The following is a 16,873-nucleotide window of genomic DNA, read 5'->3' as shown; positions in this document are numbered from 1 at the left end:
TTTTATAATGCAGAGGATTTTTAGGAGGCGTCTGCACAAGGATCTTTAAGGCTTACAGGTATGTATTTATTTATTGTTTTACCTTGTTAAAAAGATATAAGTCTATAAAGTTCAATCAAAAATATCATTAATAACTTGCTTCCTCAGAAACTTCAGGGCCAATTCACACTGACTTGCACTAAAATGCATGCACAGCTCCAACCATTTTAATTTAGTATTTTAATGCGTGCAGACATTCGTTGACACACATTTTGGTGTCCGTTGACATACGCTTTGCATTTTAGCGTAACGTTCTGATGTGAATAGGACAGATTGGAAATTATTGTTTTTCAGATGTCCTTCCATTGATCTGCATTTTACAGTTGCGCTAAAAAACGCACTGGTGTGAATTGGCCCTAAATGTATGTTGACCCAAAAAAGAAAACAAAAAAAACAAAAACTTATAAAGCATGTCCCAATTAGAAGTTCCCTGAATCAACAATCTACAGTAATTTATAATAATCAAATGAACCAATACTTTGAAGGAATATTTTTTAGCATTCAACAGACACTATTTCCTACTACTGCACTATAAAAGAAATGATGCAATGTTTGTGCCACATTTAATTCAATAAATATTTAAATATTAGGATCGCATCCTGTAATCACTTATCCACTACCATTTGTGTCTATTTCAACTATCTTTGTGTTACTAAAATTGATGGGTTAAAAAATTCTGGTAAGTTTTCAACTATTTTGTGTGGAGTATGAAAAAGCAGATTTATTCTGGAACAATCGCTTTTGAATTTTGCTTTCCAATATTCTTTAGACATTGAAAATGATAGGATTGATGAAAGTGAATTGACCAGCTTGCATTTCATTAAAGCGGGAGTCCGCCGGGACTCCGCGTTTTTTTTTTTTTTTTAAAGTCAGCAGCTACAAATACTGCAGCTGCTGACTTTTAAAATAGTGACACTTACCTGTCCAGCGCGCCCGCGATGTCGGCACCCGAAGCCGATCTCTAGATCGACACTCGGGTGCTGCCGCCGCCATCTTGGGTATGGGAATCAGGAAATGGAGCCTTTCGGCTTCATTTCCCGGTTCCCTACTGCGCATGCGCGAGGCACGCGGCGCAATCAGGACGGTCCCCGCTGCCTCTGGGATCTGTGTGTTTCCCAGCAGGCAGCGGGGCACTTGCGCAAAGGGGCGGGCACTTGCGGAAAGGGGCGTAATCTACGCCCCTTTCCGCAGACAGCTATCCCGGAAGTGGGTGCAGTTACCTGGATTATCCAGGTAACTGCACCCCCCTCCCCCCTGAAAGGTGCCAATCGTGGCGCCGAAGGGGGGGGGGGGATTCCGATGAGCGGAGGTCCATTTTAGGGTGGACCTCCGCTTTAATCTATTTTTTCTGATATCCAAATATAATAAAGGATTTGGCCCAATAATCCAAAGCATAGAAAAAGTGTGGCAAGCCTTCATTGTTTTAATATTATGCAAAACTCTAATGTGCAGGTTACTCTTCGTAATTGGCACATGCTAATAGGGAATTTCAAGAAATGCATATTGTCAATAAAGAATTTTTTGACTTCACAGAGAGTAATAACTAGAACAATAACTTCATAATTTTGTTTCTGGTGAAGCGTGATGAGGGCAGTCTATCTGTAGAAATATGTCTACTTTTGCAATGCCACAACGGAATCTTCCTTTAACAAACCTAAGTTCAAAATCTCCTCTCGCTTTGATTTTGCTAAGAAATCATCTAATACACACTCAGGATTATAATGAGACGACCTAACTAAAAAATTTTACACAATTAACTTCCAGGGTCTGGGCTTCAGCAAAATGGCAGCCTCTGGTAAGAAGAAATTCTGGAGGCAATTTACAGCACACACCAATTTTCATAGCATAAATATTAAACGTGGAATGTACGTTCCTTGCTAAACAACATTATTTGTTATCAAGTTGTTATGTGTAAAATTCTTCCCTAACTGCAGCCCTTTTAGAAAACAATTCAATAAAAATTGTCGTAGCCACTTTGACAGCATCTAACTCCTCCTTATGTTGTATCATCAGCAGTATTTTAATAAAATGTGAAACTTTTTTTTTTTTTTAATGGTGTTGGGAAGGGTCAGAACCTCTGTTGTCCATTGAGAAAATGCACCCCTCTATTTGTACTGGTGACAACAGTGTCCCAAAAAAATGAAGGGAAATCCTAAATCCCACGTTGTTTTTGGGATAGGAAGTGATGTCAAAGAGAGAGAAAAGACAGCGAAAAAAAATGGACAGAGGTCTTAACTATTCTCTACCTACTCTATTTAAAGGCAGGGAGAGCAGAGGGGAAAAAATAATAATTCAGTTTTACCTTGTTCATCTACAGATATGTTGCGAATAATGACTGGAGTAGAGTATGCTGGAAGCAGCAAAGGCAGGTTAGATGGCACAGCATACCCACATGGCACAGGAACGGAATAACCACTTGGCACTCGAGGACTTGTATTGCCATCCACTAAATCAGGCTCTTGAGATGTGGCAGAATCACCTTCTTGAAAGGGTGCAATGTCAATAACAGAGTAAGGGTTCACCTTTCTTGGAGCTGTGCTCAAATCATTTTCTGTTTGTAGATCTTGATGTAAAATGTTTTCACTATCTGGCTGATCTAATTCTATAGCAAAAAAATAAAATAAAATAAAAATACACAGAATTAAATGATAACTCCACGTTTGCAAATAAAAAATATAGAATATACAAATATAATAAGAATTATATTTTGGTGAGATAATCCTTAGGCACTGGTTTACGCCAGTGCACTTTTGAAATTGCGCTACTTCAGGGCCATTTAAAGCTGTCCGTTCAATGTGGCTTGCGACTTCATTTAACACAGCTCAATGCAAGTTGCAATGAAACTGCAAAAAAGTAGTGCAGGAATCTTTTTCAAAGTTGCTGCGACTTGAGTCGCAACAATTTGAACAGTTCCACTGCCGGCAAAGGGGTACGACTTATGTGATTTTGAACTGTCAAATTGCATGACAAATTGCACTGGTATAAACCAGGGCTAAGGGTTCTACTGTTTAAAGGCTAAGTACACCTTTAAAAAAAAAATAATAATAATACACATTTTGCATGAAAAAACCTGTGCACTTTTTTTTTTTTTTTAAGGAGCCTGAAAAGCATTGCACCTGCGATCAGTGGATTGGAGGTGCAATGTCATGCTCCTGTCAGTTCTCTGTATAGGCTTTTAGGCGTGCTCATAGTTCATTGAAAACTGCAAGTCTATCTGCCACAGAGGAAGATGGGACATGAAGTTTATACATTTACAGGTCTTTGTTTTTAAAAAATTACAACAGCTGCAGGGAGAAGAACCCCTGCCCTGTGGTCAAGGGAAGGAACTCTGGGCTGAGGAGGTTTAGGAACAAGTTACATGTTACACCCAAAATACAAGTGTAAAATGTTCCTAAAATTTTACTGAGCCTTTAAATTACCTATGAAATATTGGTTTACTTATAGCAAACATGTTAGATGTACCTTCATGTGAACTTCACAATGAAGCATTTATAACCGGTTGAATTTCTTTTGATAAAAGGAGGATTTAAATTTAAAAAAAAATTATTAACAAAGAAAATCTTTCATGTATTTTAAAAGTGCCCAAAGGCATACCCTGCACAAAAAAAAAAAAAGACTGTAAATATTTATCTTTCCCATTGCCTGCGCCGCTGACACTGCTCCACGAAGGAGGAACGGTTCTCCGAAGTCTGGGAAGCCAAAACGTTCAGAAGTGTCAATCTCCTTGGTTCCCTCAGTGATTCCTCCTGTCTACCTACATCTCATTAGTGAGTGATATAGTGATGTGGAGGTCAGCAAGAGGAGGCACTGTGTGCTGCAGTGGACCAAAGATTTCAACATTTCCTGCAAGTGTCTATTTCCCTGCAGACTTCAGAGGACCATTCCTTCTGGACTTTGCCGCCCTCCCCCCCTCCAAAGGTGACAAATGTGGCAGCAGTGAGGGAGAGGAAGCAAACAAGTGGAGTTTGCCTTTTTGGGTGAAGCTCTGCTTTAAGTTAATCAAATGTCATAATAAATACTATCTTGCATTTGTCTGAGATTTTGCAATGGGTTTAAATGCATGTGCTTTTTACACTTTTGCTGGACAACATTTATCCAAGTTATAAGGCATATTTCCTGACATATGCCAACATCTGTTCTACAAGGAGAGGTTACTGTAATCTTTTGGAGGACTTTTAGAGGGTGATTTAAATTTTTATACTTCTATTTTGCACATTGTCATATCATTGAATTCAAGCCCTTCTAATCAACTTCAAGAGTAACGGTGTGCAGGACATTTCACAATACTATCCCGGGCTGCAATTCCTGGTGGGATTAGCGGGGCTATGTGTCTAGCGATTTTTTACAACGTTGTTATTTCTACAGTGTATTTATTCTTGTATTGTTGATTTGTTGCATTGTGGAAACGTTATCCACTAGGGATGAATGAAGGAGATTTTATTTTTGTTCGCCCAAGCTGGACTAATCTGTGATTTGTATTTCACCAATAAAGCTTTAAAATCTTGTTTCAATTATACTGTGGTTGATTCTCCTGTTGATTGCCTTCTGGGGACACATCTGTGTCCCTCCCCTTTTTCATTTCTCTCTACATATAGCCCACGGCTTTCAGAGAGGGATCCCATCAGATTGATGATACGGTATATACACATATGTATTTTTACAGATAATACCAATGAATGTGGATTTTCGATATTTTCTTAAATAGTTTACTGATTGTATTTGACCCCCTTTGGGTCATCTTTCTATCTGGGATCCCATTCTATAGCTTTATTGGTGAAATAGTTCCTTTATAAGAAATATTCTTTGCACTAATTAATTTTTGACAGATGTATATGGTGTACAAATTTCCCTTTTTTGGGTATGGCATATAAACCAGGTGTTGAATTTGACAATGAAATCAAGGCCACGTTTGAATTAGATCCAGCTGGGGTTGAGCCCCCAGTTCACAATGACATTAAACCTCTGTTCAAAGAACATAAAAAAACTAATTATAAAATCGTTGAACAAGAAGTGAGATATCCTATCACTAGAGTCATACATAAACAGGAGAATTATCCCCAGAGGCCTAAGGGAAAGGGTAGTATCAGCGGCTTACCTCCACACTGAGAGAATCTTGGAAAAGTGGAAAAAACAATGCACCACACATGGCTTGGAAGTCATGAAACTTATTGTTGAAGAGGAAACAGAGCAGTTGGCTACATTACAATTACAAATTACGGAAAGCTGTGCTAAATTGGAGCCACTAAAGGATAATGTTGACTTTGATAAATTCAATGATATTCTTAAAAAGGAGATAGACAAAAAACATAAAAAAAATAAAATAAAGTGGCACTAAGCAGAACAAATTTAGGCGGGACATTGATGATTGGGTCAGAGATGAGATTTTTGATCTGTCCACAAGGGGCAGCAGGAGCCACTCCCGTCAGCGTAGACAGAATCACCATTCTGATACAGATACTGGAGCACAATCTTCTGCCAGTGAGGAGGAAACGTATCACACTGACTTTTTTAGCGGACGGTCCCCTGGTGTTGAAGGACCCCCCCCTCTTCCTCCTAGGGACATATTAAAAACAGGCAAACCAGGAACAACAGGAGGAGGAAGGAGTAAAGTAAAAGGAAAGGAAAAAGTTCAAGGAGAAGTCTGTTGAATAGATTGTACAACTACCATAAGTCAGAGACATTGTCTTTAGTTGATCCCATATCTGAAAGTACTACTAAAGAGGATCTGAAGGTTATTAACCTTTCAGACTTTAAACTTGAAAAACGACATTGACACTTGTTGTGCAGAGGACTCTCTTTTTCACCTACAGTTGAAATGGACAACTTATGTGATCTGAATCTTTTTTTGAGGAGAGTATTTTAAAGCTCTCTACTCAGAAAAAGGGAAACATGATCAGTTAATTGAAACTAGTGGTAACGAAGCTGTAGCTCTTGACCAACTCATGTCACTGACTCAAGTGATGAAGAGGAAGCTCCCGGGGGCTCTAACCGGAGAAGGAATGCTAATTTAAGGATTCGCTCTACCACTATGCCCCAGGAAAAACAAGAGACTTGGGATTTTCCTAGACTTAATCCAGGAGGATTTCGAGAAACTTGATTGTAAAAAAAAAAAAAAAAAAAAAAAAAAAAATCACACTATTGACAATCTGCCTATTGATGAACGCAAGATTTTAAGGGAAATACAGAATGCTGATGACATTGTCATCAAAGTGATGAAGGTGGCAATGTGGTGCTCCTCTCTGTGGATGGATATGAGAAGGAGGCACGTTGTTTACTAGCTGCTAATCCACATATAATAGACTCGATCACAATCCCTTTGAATCCTTGGTTAAGCTCATCAATGACAAATTGAGCATGGCTTTTGAGGCAAATCTCACAACTAAAAGTTTGAGTATCTAAGGGTTGAGGACTTCAATCTGCCCATCTTTTACAAAATCCCCAAAATCCATAAACACAGGGAGAATCCCCCGGGAAGACTGATTGTATCTGCAATCAGGGGACCTCTAGAGAGGGTCGGAAAATACATTGACTCTCTTATTTAAGATTTGGTCAAGTCATTACCGTCTTATGTATGAGACTCTGGTGACGTGCTCTGCAAGATTATCGATCACGTTTTCCCGGGGGATGTCCTCCTTGGTGGGATCGACGTGGAGTACCTCTATAAGTCGATCCCTCCCAAATGGGGTATCTTTGCTGTTTATCACTTTCTAGACCAGAGTTTTCCCAACATGGGAGCACAAAATGAATTCATTATTGAACTTCTAGAAATGGCACTACAAAAACAACTTCTTCCAATTTGCGGGTCATAATTACCAGCAGCTACATGGAACTTCTATGGGTGCCCCTTGGGCACCCGTCTATGCCTGCCTCCACCTAGGACGGTGGGAGGAGGAAGCTGTTTTTGCCTCTTCGATGTACCTTGGCCATGCACTCATCTGGCTAAGGTACATTGACGATGTCATGATGGTCTGGTCCGGTACCAACTCTGAACTGGTTGAATTCATGGAGGAATTAGGTAACACTTGCAACATATGTCTCAGGTATGTAGCTGATCCCCATGAAATGTCTTTTTTAGATCTCTCTATCAGGGTTGAGGAGGGGAGATTGGTGACTAGGACATTCAGGAAACAAACTGCTGCTAACACACTTCTACAAGCCTACAAGAGTCATTATCTTGAGTCATTGATACGTGGGATCCCAGTGGGACAGCTCCTCAGGAATAGGAGGAACTGTTCCACTGAGGAGGATTACTGTCATGAATCTGAACTTCTATATAGAAGATTCAGAGAATGTGGTGACTCACGCAGAATACTAAGAAGGCCAAAATCGAATGACAGCGCATAAAATGAGATCTGACCTACTTGTGCCTTGAGGTGAAACTAAGACTGATAATGATGGACCAGTATGTTTCATCACACCATACAGACCCAGTGGCAGCAGGTTAGGTCTATTGTCTCGGATCATTGGCATATTTTAACTCGTTCCGATGACCTGAGAAAAGTAGTGGGTGATAAACCATTTATGGTGGCTATGAGGGCAAGAAATCTTAATGATATTCTTGTCCAGTCTGAATTTGTATGCCCCAGCAATCAGAACTGGCTCACTAACATGCCAAAGGTAAAAGTCATGTACCCCTGTGGCCACTGTGGAACCTGTACGTTTGTTGCTCGCTCTAAGATTCTCAGGGACTCAGGATTCAAACAGGAATATGACATTAGGTCCTTTATTAACTGTGCTACATCTAAGGTCCTATACATCCTGGATGACTGAAAAGTATTAGGCCGCGTACACACGGGCGGACTGTTCGCCCAACTTTGTCCGCTGAACAGTGTTTCAGCGGACAGTCCGCTCGTGTGTGGGCGTTCAGCGGACAGTTTCAGCGGACAGTTTGACGAACAAGGTTTTTCGGAAATTCCGAAAAACTGTCCGCTGAAACTTTGTTTGAGCGAACAGTCCGCCCATGTGTAGGCTTGTTCGACAAACTAAGTTCCGCGCATGCTCAGAAAGGCTTAACACGCCGAAAGTTATAATGCAGTGTATAGGACGTCGTATTTTTCGTCCCGTCGTACGTGCCGTTCACGTCATCGCGCACGGTTTCAGCAAACTGTTCGTTCGTCGTGTGTGGCCATGTCCGTCCATGCTAATTTTGAGCGGACTGTCCGCCCGTGTGTACGCGGCCTTAGACTCAAAGAAGAGACCCTGATTGCTTAGCACTTTGTATCATTTCATCAGGGAAAAAAACATGGTTTGAGAGTTTCGAAAAAATATATATTTATACAATCTACACAGAGTTTATATTCATTTTACAGTTACATAGTTACATAGTAAGGTTGAATAAAGACATCAGTCCATCCAGTTCAACCTGAGTGAGTGTCTACAATTGTCCCTATCCCTTTACATTGCACACTCACATCGTTCCCTACCCTCAAGGATCCAACAATACAAGGCCCGTTTCATATACTAGGGCCAATTTGGGACAGAAGCCAATTAACCTACCTGCATGTCTTTGGAGTGTGGGAGGAAACCGGAGTACCCGGAGGAAACCCACGCAGGCACAGGGAGAACATGCAAACTCCAGGCAGGTAGTGTCGTGGTTGGGATTCAAACCAGCGACCTTTTTTACTGCTAGGTGAGAGTGCTAACCACTACACCACTGTGTCACCCAGTGTATTTCCATATAAGTATCCAAAAAAATTTAAGAGCTTATACATTCATATAAGGAGTAAATGAGACAGGATATCAGATATGAAACTAAAACTTAAATATGTTGTGGCGCTCTACATGTTTCGTGTTTCTGAACGCTTCTTCAGGAGCTTTAACAATTTTCTAAAATATAAAAAATATTTATATCAATCATAACATAAACCATTGCACATACATTTATTTATACAGTCTATCAATATATTGAGATGTTGGAAATGATTTGATTTGATTTTATTTATAATCCTTTTATACTCACTTGTTTCACTACCCTTTAATATTAGTGAATTCTTTCCCAGTAATTTCTTATATTAAACTTGAATACATTTGCATACTACCTTACATAAATTTCCCTATTATCTCGTTTTTCAAACACTCTAAAAAGTATTTTTATTTTATTTCTTCTACACAGAATACGGGGTACCAGAACCCCTTCCTATGCCGTCTCTGGCCACTCCATACTACATGGTATCTGGGGCCTCTATGCTAGACTGCAGGCATATACATAGATTGAAGTGTCTTCCTGAATTGAAAACTGGTTACTTTATTCTATTTATTTGGAAAAACATTCTCTGGTTATCTTCCCTCTGGTACATTTCTCTTGGGGCATACCCATGAAGAAATGTAAGTAAATTCAGTAGAATATCTACACTACATGCACGAAATTGAAATGTCACATCCGTTCCCATATTGTTTCAAATCATGAGAGTCCTCACAACACACAACCCAGTCCCAACACCTCCCTTGCCCCTTTTTTTTCCTTCCCCACTCCCCCCCCCCCATCTCAATATATTGATAGACTGTATAAATAAATGTATGTGCAATGTTTTATGTTATGATTGATATAAATATTTTTTATATTTTAGAAAATTGTTAAAGCTCCTGAAGAAGCTTAAAAAACGCGAAACATGTAGAGCGCCACAACATATTTAAGTTTTAGTTTCATACCTGATATCCTGTCTCATTTACTCCTTGTATGAATGTATAAGCTCTTAAAAAATTTTTGGATACTTATATGGAAATGAATATAAACTCTGTGTAGATTGTATAAATCTTGACAGGATATTAAGTAAGACTTGATGTGTTTCCCCTTGTTTTGTTTTCATTCTTATAAAAAAAAAAAATGTAAAAAAATATTTTTAAAAATAAATAATAGTTTTGAATATATTGTTTTTTACTTTTCATTTTTGCCTAAAAAGTCCAAACAGAACCAACACTTCTCTTTGATGTCTTTTGTGTGTAGGTTTTTTCTTTTTTTCCCCCTTCCCTTTTCCCTAATAATATATTTTTTCGAAGTTACGATTAGGACGTGGCAATTAGTTTCTTGTCTAGTGTATCCACAGATAGCACCCTGTGATAGATACACACCCATATTTATTGTTAATGGTTTGAGAGGAATCTTTTCCATTAATCTCTCTGCCAGAAGGGGACACGATGCTCCTCAAAAAAGGAGAAATTCTGGATCTTCAAGCTCAAAACTATTCAGCCATTAGATCTTCAAGCTCAGCTCACTATTCAAGCCTTTCTGGAACCCTAAAATTCCAAGCCTGCTCTAGCTTTCCTCCTCTGTTTCCACCTTTCCCCCTAAATGTCCCTTCCCCTCACTCCCCCTCCCTCTTTCCTCCCCTTCCCCCCCCCCCCCCCCATCCACATATGAATTAATGATTTGTGATATGTTGTCAAAAGTGAAAATAACGGTTAGGGCACGGTCCCTTCAAACTATATTTTTATGTATTGTCAAAATTCATCTGTTTTAGACACTGCCCTGTCAGTGTTGTATTAGTATTGTCGTTTTAGGTGTAACCACAAGTATTGTATTAATATGTGGTTTGATTGTGACTGAATACTCTGCCCTAAATAATGACACGTTCCTAGTGTACAAAATGTGTCAACGTTTGCCTAGCGCTGACATGTCTCTGCACTCCTCGATGATCTCCTCCCCGGGCTAGTAAGGTATGTATTTCCACCAATTGCACCAATTGCAGCTGAATGCTGGACAATACTTATCATGATATCCATCTATAGGCCACCGTAGCCCCTTCTCCTGGGCAATGCACCGGACCTGCTCTCTACACTCTTCCGGGTGAATTGACGGCAAAACCAAGACCACCGCAGCTACTGCTAAGGACTACAGCAGCAACACACACAAGCAGCAAAAGTCTTTTCTGGTTCAGAATGCAATGACTTCAGTAAGGACGTCCCTATCTGGGCTAACATTACCTTTAAAAACGTTCCTTGTTCTGTGTATAACCCATTGGAAGTAGCAGAGACTGATATGTTAAATCTTCATTGAATCAGCTACTCTCTTTTGGAGCACTTTATAAGTTACCATGATCTCTACAGCCCTCCACACTTTCTGAATGAGTGGCTCTCTATAATAGTGTGTTGTAGGTAATGCTAAGAAATAGAGATCTGCTTTACAAGTTTAACTGCATTTTTTGCCGGGACGACTGCAATTGACTCTATTGGAATTGTTACATGTCCACTATAAATTAATTAAGATCAACTGCAGTAATTGTTACCTCATGGCCATGTTTTCTTATGGTCATATACAGCTGAATATGGCCTCTTCAGTTTTACTACAATGTTTGAAAACTCAAAAGAAATGCCCTGAATCAAAGCGTGGTGTTTTTTTGTAATTGATCTGCAGACCGCACATGCTGTGGATATCTGTTCAGTGCCGGCAGATCAATGCTTTCCAGTTACCAGATAAAGCTTTTTTATTTTCCATTTGTTGCATTGAACTATAGTCTGGCTATTTTGTCACTATGGACTTTTAGAGTGCGATTTCAATTTTTATACATCTATTTTGGACATTGTCATATCATTGAATTCAAGCCCATCTAATCAACTCCAGGAGTAATGGTGTGCAGGACATTTCACAATAATATTTTTGCCCACCATCCCTCCCGGGCTGTGATTCCTGCTGGGAATAACAGGGCCATGTGTCCAGCGCTTTTTACATTTTACAAAGTGGTTATTTCTACAGTGTATTTATTCTTGAATTGTTGCATTGTGGGAATGTTATCCACTAGGGATGAATGAAGGAGATTTTCTTTTTGCTCGCCCTAGCTGGACTAACCTGTGATTTGTATTTCACCAATAAAGCTTTAAAATCTTGTTTCAATCATACTGTGGTTAATTCTCCCGTTGATTGCCTTCTGGGGACACATCTGTGTCCCTCCCCTTTTTCATTTTTCTCTACTGTAATCTTCACTTTGTTTCCATTTGGCAAATGTTACAATCCCTGGACATATGTTGGATTATGCTAAACACTTTCTAACCTGGCATGAGATGTAATTGCAATTATACCCATAAAAATGAATGCCCAAATTGCTTTTTTGTTATTGCACACTTTCAGCAGTTGGAGATCAGTTTTCATTTTTTTCATGAAAAATAATTATACAAACACGGCATGGCTCACCTTGAATTCCACCACTCCAAGACAGCAGATGTATGTGTATTGAAAGGGAGCTGCCTCTCCAATAAAATGATAAATAAAAATAATATTTGGTATGAAATAAAATATCATTCACATCTTTCAGTAGCTGTTGTTCACTAAGAATACAGGACGGGGAGTATTTGCGCCTTATTTAGGGATAACAATGCCGTAAATAAAAATAGAGCAACATATCAGCACTATGGAGAGCTCCAGCTGGCAGTTTTGCTAATCTTAAACTGGCCATACACTAGCGGATTTTTGATCAAATATTCACATGAAAATTGTCACGAAAAATAAGTACACTTGATGAACTTCAAAAACAATACTTTTAACATTCGATTTTGGAATGAACGGACCCAAAGAAAAAAAAATGTATTGTTTGAAATTCATTTGTTCGAGAAAATAATTTCCATCCTGTTCCTTCACGTTTTCTTGTCACTGTGGTCTAAAATAAATGATGATTTGAATGCACTAACCATTATAAAATCAAAATTTCTTAAAGGCCCCTTTCACACTGGGGAGGGAGCGGCGTCGGCGGTAAAACCGTGCTATTTTTAGCGCAGATTTACCATCGTTTTAGTGGCAATAATCACCCGCTAGCAGGGCGGTTTTACCCCCTGCTAGTGGCCAAAAAAGGGTTAAAACCACAGCAAAGTGCTGCTGCAGCAGTGCTTTTCCGGCGGTATAACCGCGCTGCCCCATTGATTTCAATGGGCAGGAGCAGTGTATACATCCCTCCTTCACCGCTCCAAAGATGCTACTAGCAGGACTTTTTTTTACCGTCCTGCTAGCGCACTGCTCCAGTGTGAAAGCACTCAGGGATTTCACACTGGAGACACAACAGCGGCTCTTTCAGGGAGCGCTATTTTTAGCACTGTATCACCTGCAAAGCACCCCAGTGTGAAAAGGGACTAAACAAAATATTTCCAAACAAAAATCTACTCTGTGGCCAGCTTTACAATATACAAAATCCAAAGTAATGCGATATAAAAATGCACCAGCTAATGTTCAGCTATATGTCTTATGAATATGCTTCTGTGCCTCGAAGTAGGGTTGTCCCGATTCCACCTTTGTAAGACCGAGTACAAGTACCGATACTTCTTTTCAAGTATTCGCTGATACTGATACTTTTTTTAATGTCATGTGACAGCGGCACTAATATGCGTGGACTGTGTCAGTAGTTTTTTTTTTTTTTTTTACAATTTTATTTTTTACAATTGTTATTACTTTTAAACAATAGTTTTTTTTTTACAATGTTCTTTTTTTTGGGGGGGGGGGGGGGATTGGACAGTGTCAGTGTGTTTATTTTGTTTTTTATTATTCTTACAATTTATTATTCTTACTTGGAGCAGAAGGGGCATGTCGTGGCAGACCCAGCGCATAGCTAGGGTCTGCTCATGCTCGATGGCCAGGCTGAGGAGACTACAAGGATCTATATTATCCAGCCTGTCGCCCAGCCGGCTGTTGATTGTAGATCACAGGATCAAAAATTTTAGAAAAAATTAAAAAATCCCAGGACTAATGGTCCCCTCAGAGGGCCAGGTCCTTCTCCTACAATAGGCAGAAAAAAACTGAGCTGCAGGAAGCAAGGTGAGGGGTTATAGCCAGAGGGACCGCCCCCTGGGCGGTGCTGTGCAGTCTTGTGTTTTTGCAGGTGTTACAGGTTCTGCCTGGTCCTCTCCTGAAGGTGGTGTGATAACCCTAAGGTCAAGAATTAAAGGAGCTGTGTCCGTCAATGAACAAAAGAGAAAAAATATTTCACAGAGAGGAAATGGTCAATATAACATCCTTATTTTTCTAAAGTATTATATTAAAAGATAACCAAACCTCAGAATAAAAATGCAAAATACTGCAGCTTACAGTCCTTACGTATGAAGGCTGCTTTAGTTTTCTTGGCATCTTGATCTTGCCAGAAATGTAGAGTCCTTGTCACTTTCTGTGAGCTGTACAGAAGGAAATCTTCCTTGCTAGCTATCTCCTGTAAATTACCAATTTGTCCTGCCCCCTCCCCTCTCCATGTAATCAAGATGAAGAGATACAGACATGTTTCTTGTCCATATCAGAAAAGTAAGCTACAACCTAACCCTCCTTAGATTAGTAAAGGAGTGACCGAGCCACCCAGGAACAGAAAGTGTGTGATTTGCAAAATTATTATTAAACTTGAAAAAAGAAAACCAATGCAGATACCACACCAACGACTAGTAATCTTCAATGTATTGCATTTCTGTTTTTTTGTTTAGATTCACTTTAAAAACATCATCCTACCCGGAGGATCTGGAAGTTTAAAGTCCAGGTCAATGAGATCCCCAGTTTGAATGGGTTGTCTGTCAGCTTCTGGAGCATCATCTCCACTATCAAACTCAAATTTTTCCCCCTCGTCTTCTTCATCTTCAGGAAATTTTAATTCATTTTCAAAAACTATGAAGTAAAAATACAAACAAAAAAATCAAATTTTACATATCTAAGAAAGAAATAAAAGAGTCAGCTGTAAAGAAGCAAGGATTTGAACATTATTGTAGTTAATCCAATACAGGCTTCAATGGGTCCCTTGTGCTGAAGCAATACAGGGTAAAGGTTCACAACCCAAAATATACACTATGGTTAAAAAAAATAAAAAAATAAAAAAAGATATGAAAATGCTTAGGCTTGGTTCACACAGCAGCGACTTGAGATCCGACTTGTGAGACCCCAAGTCCCGTGACATGTGATATCCCAAGTTGATCAATGAGAGCGGTTTTAATTAGCACTACTTCGTTCCGACTTTAGAAATGGTTCCTGTACTACTTTGATCCAACTATGACACGACTTCAATGCCACAGAGTGTAAAAGTCCTTTCAAAGTCACATCAAAATCTTATCAAAGTCTAACTTCAAAGTTGAACTGAAAATCATGCAACTTTGTAGTCTGCTTATTGTGAACCAAGCCTAAGGCCCCTTTCACAGGCATTTTTCAGGCGCTACAGCACTAAAAATAGTGCCTGTATAGCACCTGAAAAATGGCTCCTTTCACTCCAGTGTGAAAGCCGGAGGTTTTTTTTACTCTTGATCGGTGCGCTAGCAGGACGGTGAAAAAAGTCCTGTTAGCAGCATCTTTGGAGCGGTGAAATCAATGGGGCAGCGCGGCTATACCGCTGGCAAAGCGTCGCTGCAGCAGGCAGTTTTAACCGTTTTCGGCCGCTAGCGGGGATTAAAACTGCCCCGCTAGCGGCCGAAAACCGCCGCTAAAACGATGCTAAAATAGCGCCGCTTTACCGCCAATGCCCGTACCGCCCCGGTGTGAAAGGGGCCTTAGGATCCACTTTTTACAGATGTTCATTATATTAATGCATACTATTTTTATAGCCAGAGGCCATGCAATCTCGAATGTGTTTTGTACACAGCACTTGTCTGTTTTCCAGCAACATAAAGAAAAAATACCATTCATTACAATGTAGCTAGTTCACATTTTTGTGGAAGCTCAGCTACATTAGTAGGACACGCTTCATTTCTGTATATTAACACACATTAGGCTGGGGCCTTAATATGAATGCTTAGCAGAGAAAAAAAAAATGATCATGCATTTTTATACATTTCAAGCTTATCTGCTCTATGGAGAAATTGTATTGTTGAATATTTCTCCAACACATTTCTAGCACAAGTACAGTACCTACATTTACAGCACTCATGAGCACTTGTGAAACAAGCCACATGCAGCACATAAACTCCTAAACAAGTAAAAGAGCCTGGAAACTGTAATTGCATGAAACTTCACAAGCAGAAAACAAAACAAACAAAGCAGCAAAGAAATTAAAACGATTCAAATTATACACATCCTTGATTAAAACACTCCAATGGCATTTACCCATTCAGCTAGATTTCAATACTGAATCCAAATACCGTATATGAAAAATGTTATCTATCAAATACAAGGTAAGAGTCATAGTAGAAATGTTCTCACAGCTTGGTTAATTAATAACCCCGGAGGATGCTGGGAACACACAATGGAAGAAAACATTAAAGGGGTTGTAAACCCTCGTGTTTTTTTTTCCTTAATGTATCCTATGCTTTAAGATGAAAAAAAACACCTGTCAGTCACCGCCCCCTAGCCCCACCGTTTTACTTACCTGAACCCTTTCATTCAGTCGATGGGAACACGCTGTCTTTCTCTCCACGTGCTCCCGGCTCTTGATTGGATAGAAACGCAGCCATTGGCTCCCACTGCTGTCAATTAAATCCAATGACGTGGGCACCGGAGGGGGGGGCCCCCCCGAGTCCGGCAAAAAATGCTAGACTCAGGAGCACACCCGCAAGGTAACCCCCTTGGGGAAGCGCTTTTCCCAGGGGTTTATGAGATGTGAGGAGGAGCCGCAAGAGCTACCGGGGAGGGCCCCAGAAGAGCAGGTTCAGGGCCACTCTGTGCAAAATGAGCTGCACAGTGGAGGTAAATATAACATGTTTGTTATTTAAAAAAAAAAAAAAAAAAAGGCCTTTACAGTCACTTTAACCACTTGACAACTGGGCACTTAAACCCCCCCTCGTGACCAGATCAATTTTCAGCTTTAAGTGCTCTCACACTTTGAAGGACAATTACTCAGTTATATAACACTGTACCCAAATTAATTTTTGTCCTTTTTGCTCATACAAATAGAGCTTTCTTTTGGTGGTATTTGATCACCTCTGGGTTTTTTATTTTTGTGCTATAAATGAAAAAAGA

At 39.7% G+C, this 16,873-nt stretch overlaps 1 protein-coding gene across 1 annotated transcript in view; it reads right to left on the bottom strand.

Moving 5' to 3' along the window:
- ARHGEF10 (Rho guanine nucleotide exchange factor 10) overlaps positions 1–16,873 on the bottom strand; it is a 269,684-nt gene that overhangs the window by 173,659 nt on the left and 79,152 nt on the right. The window contains exons 3-4 of the mRNA XM_077487769.1: positions 14,447–14,599; positions 2,342–2,641 (exon numbers count right to left, since the gene is read on the bottom strand). Coding sequence (XP_077343895.1) covers positions 2,342–2,641; positions 14,447–14,599 — 453 coding nt within the window. The remainder of the gene's footprint in view (positions 1–2,341; positions 2,642–14,446; positions 14,600–16,873) is intronic.

This window comes from Lithobates pipiens, unplaced genomic scaffold (assembly GCF_037356315.1).
Source record: "Lithobates pipiens isolate NorthernLeopardFrog02 unplaced genomic scaffold, aLitPip1_a1.2 Scaffold_18, whole genome shotgun sequence".
NCBI lineage: Eukaryota > Metazoa > Chordata > Amphibia > Anura > Ranidae > Lithobates > Lithobates pipiens.
The sequence above is the reverse complement of the archived record's forward strand: the minus strand, read 5'-3'. Positions and strand labels throughout refer to the sequence as shown.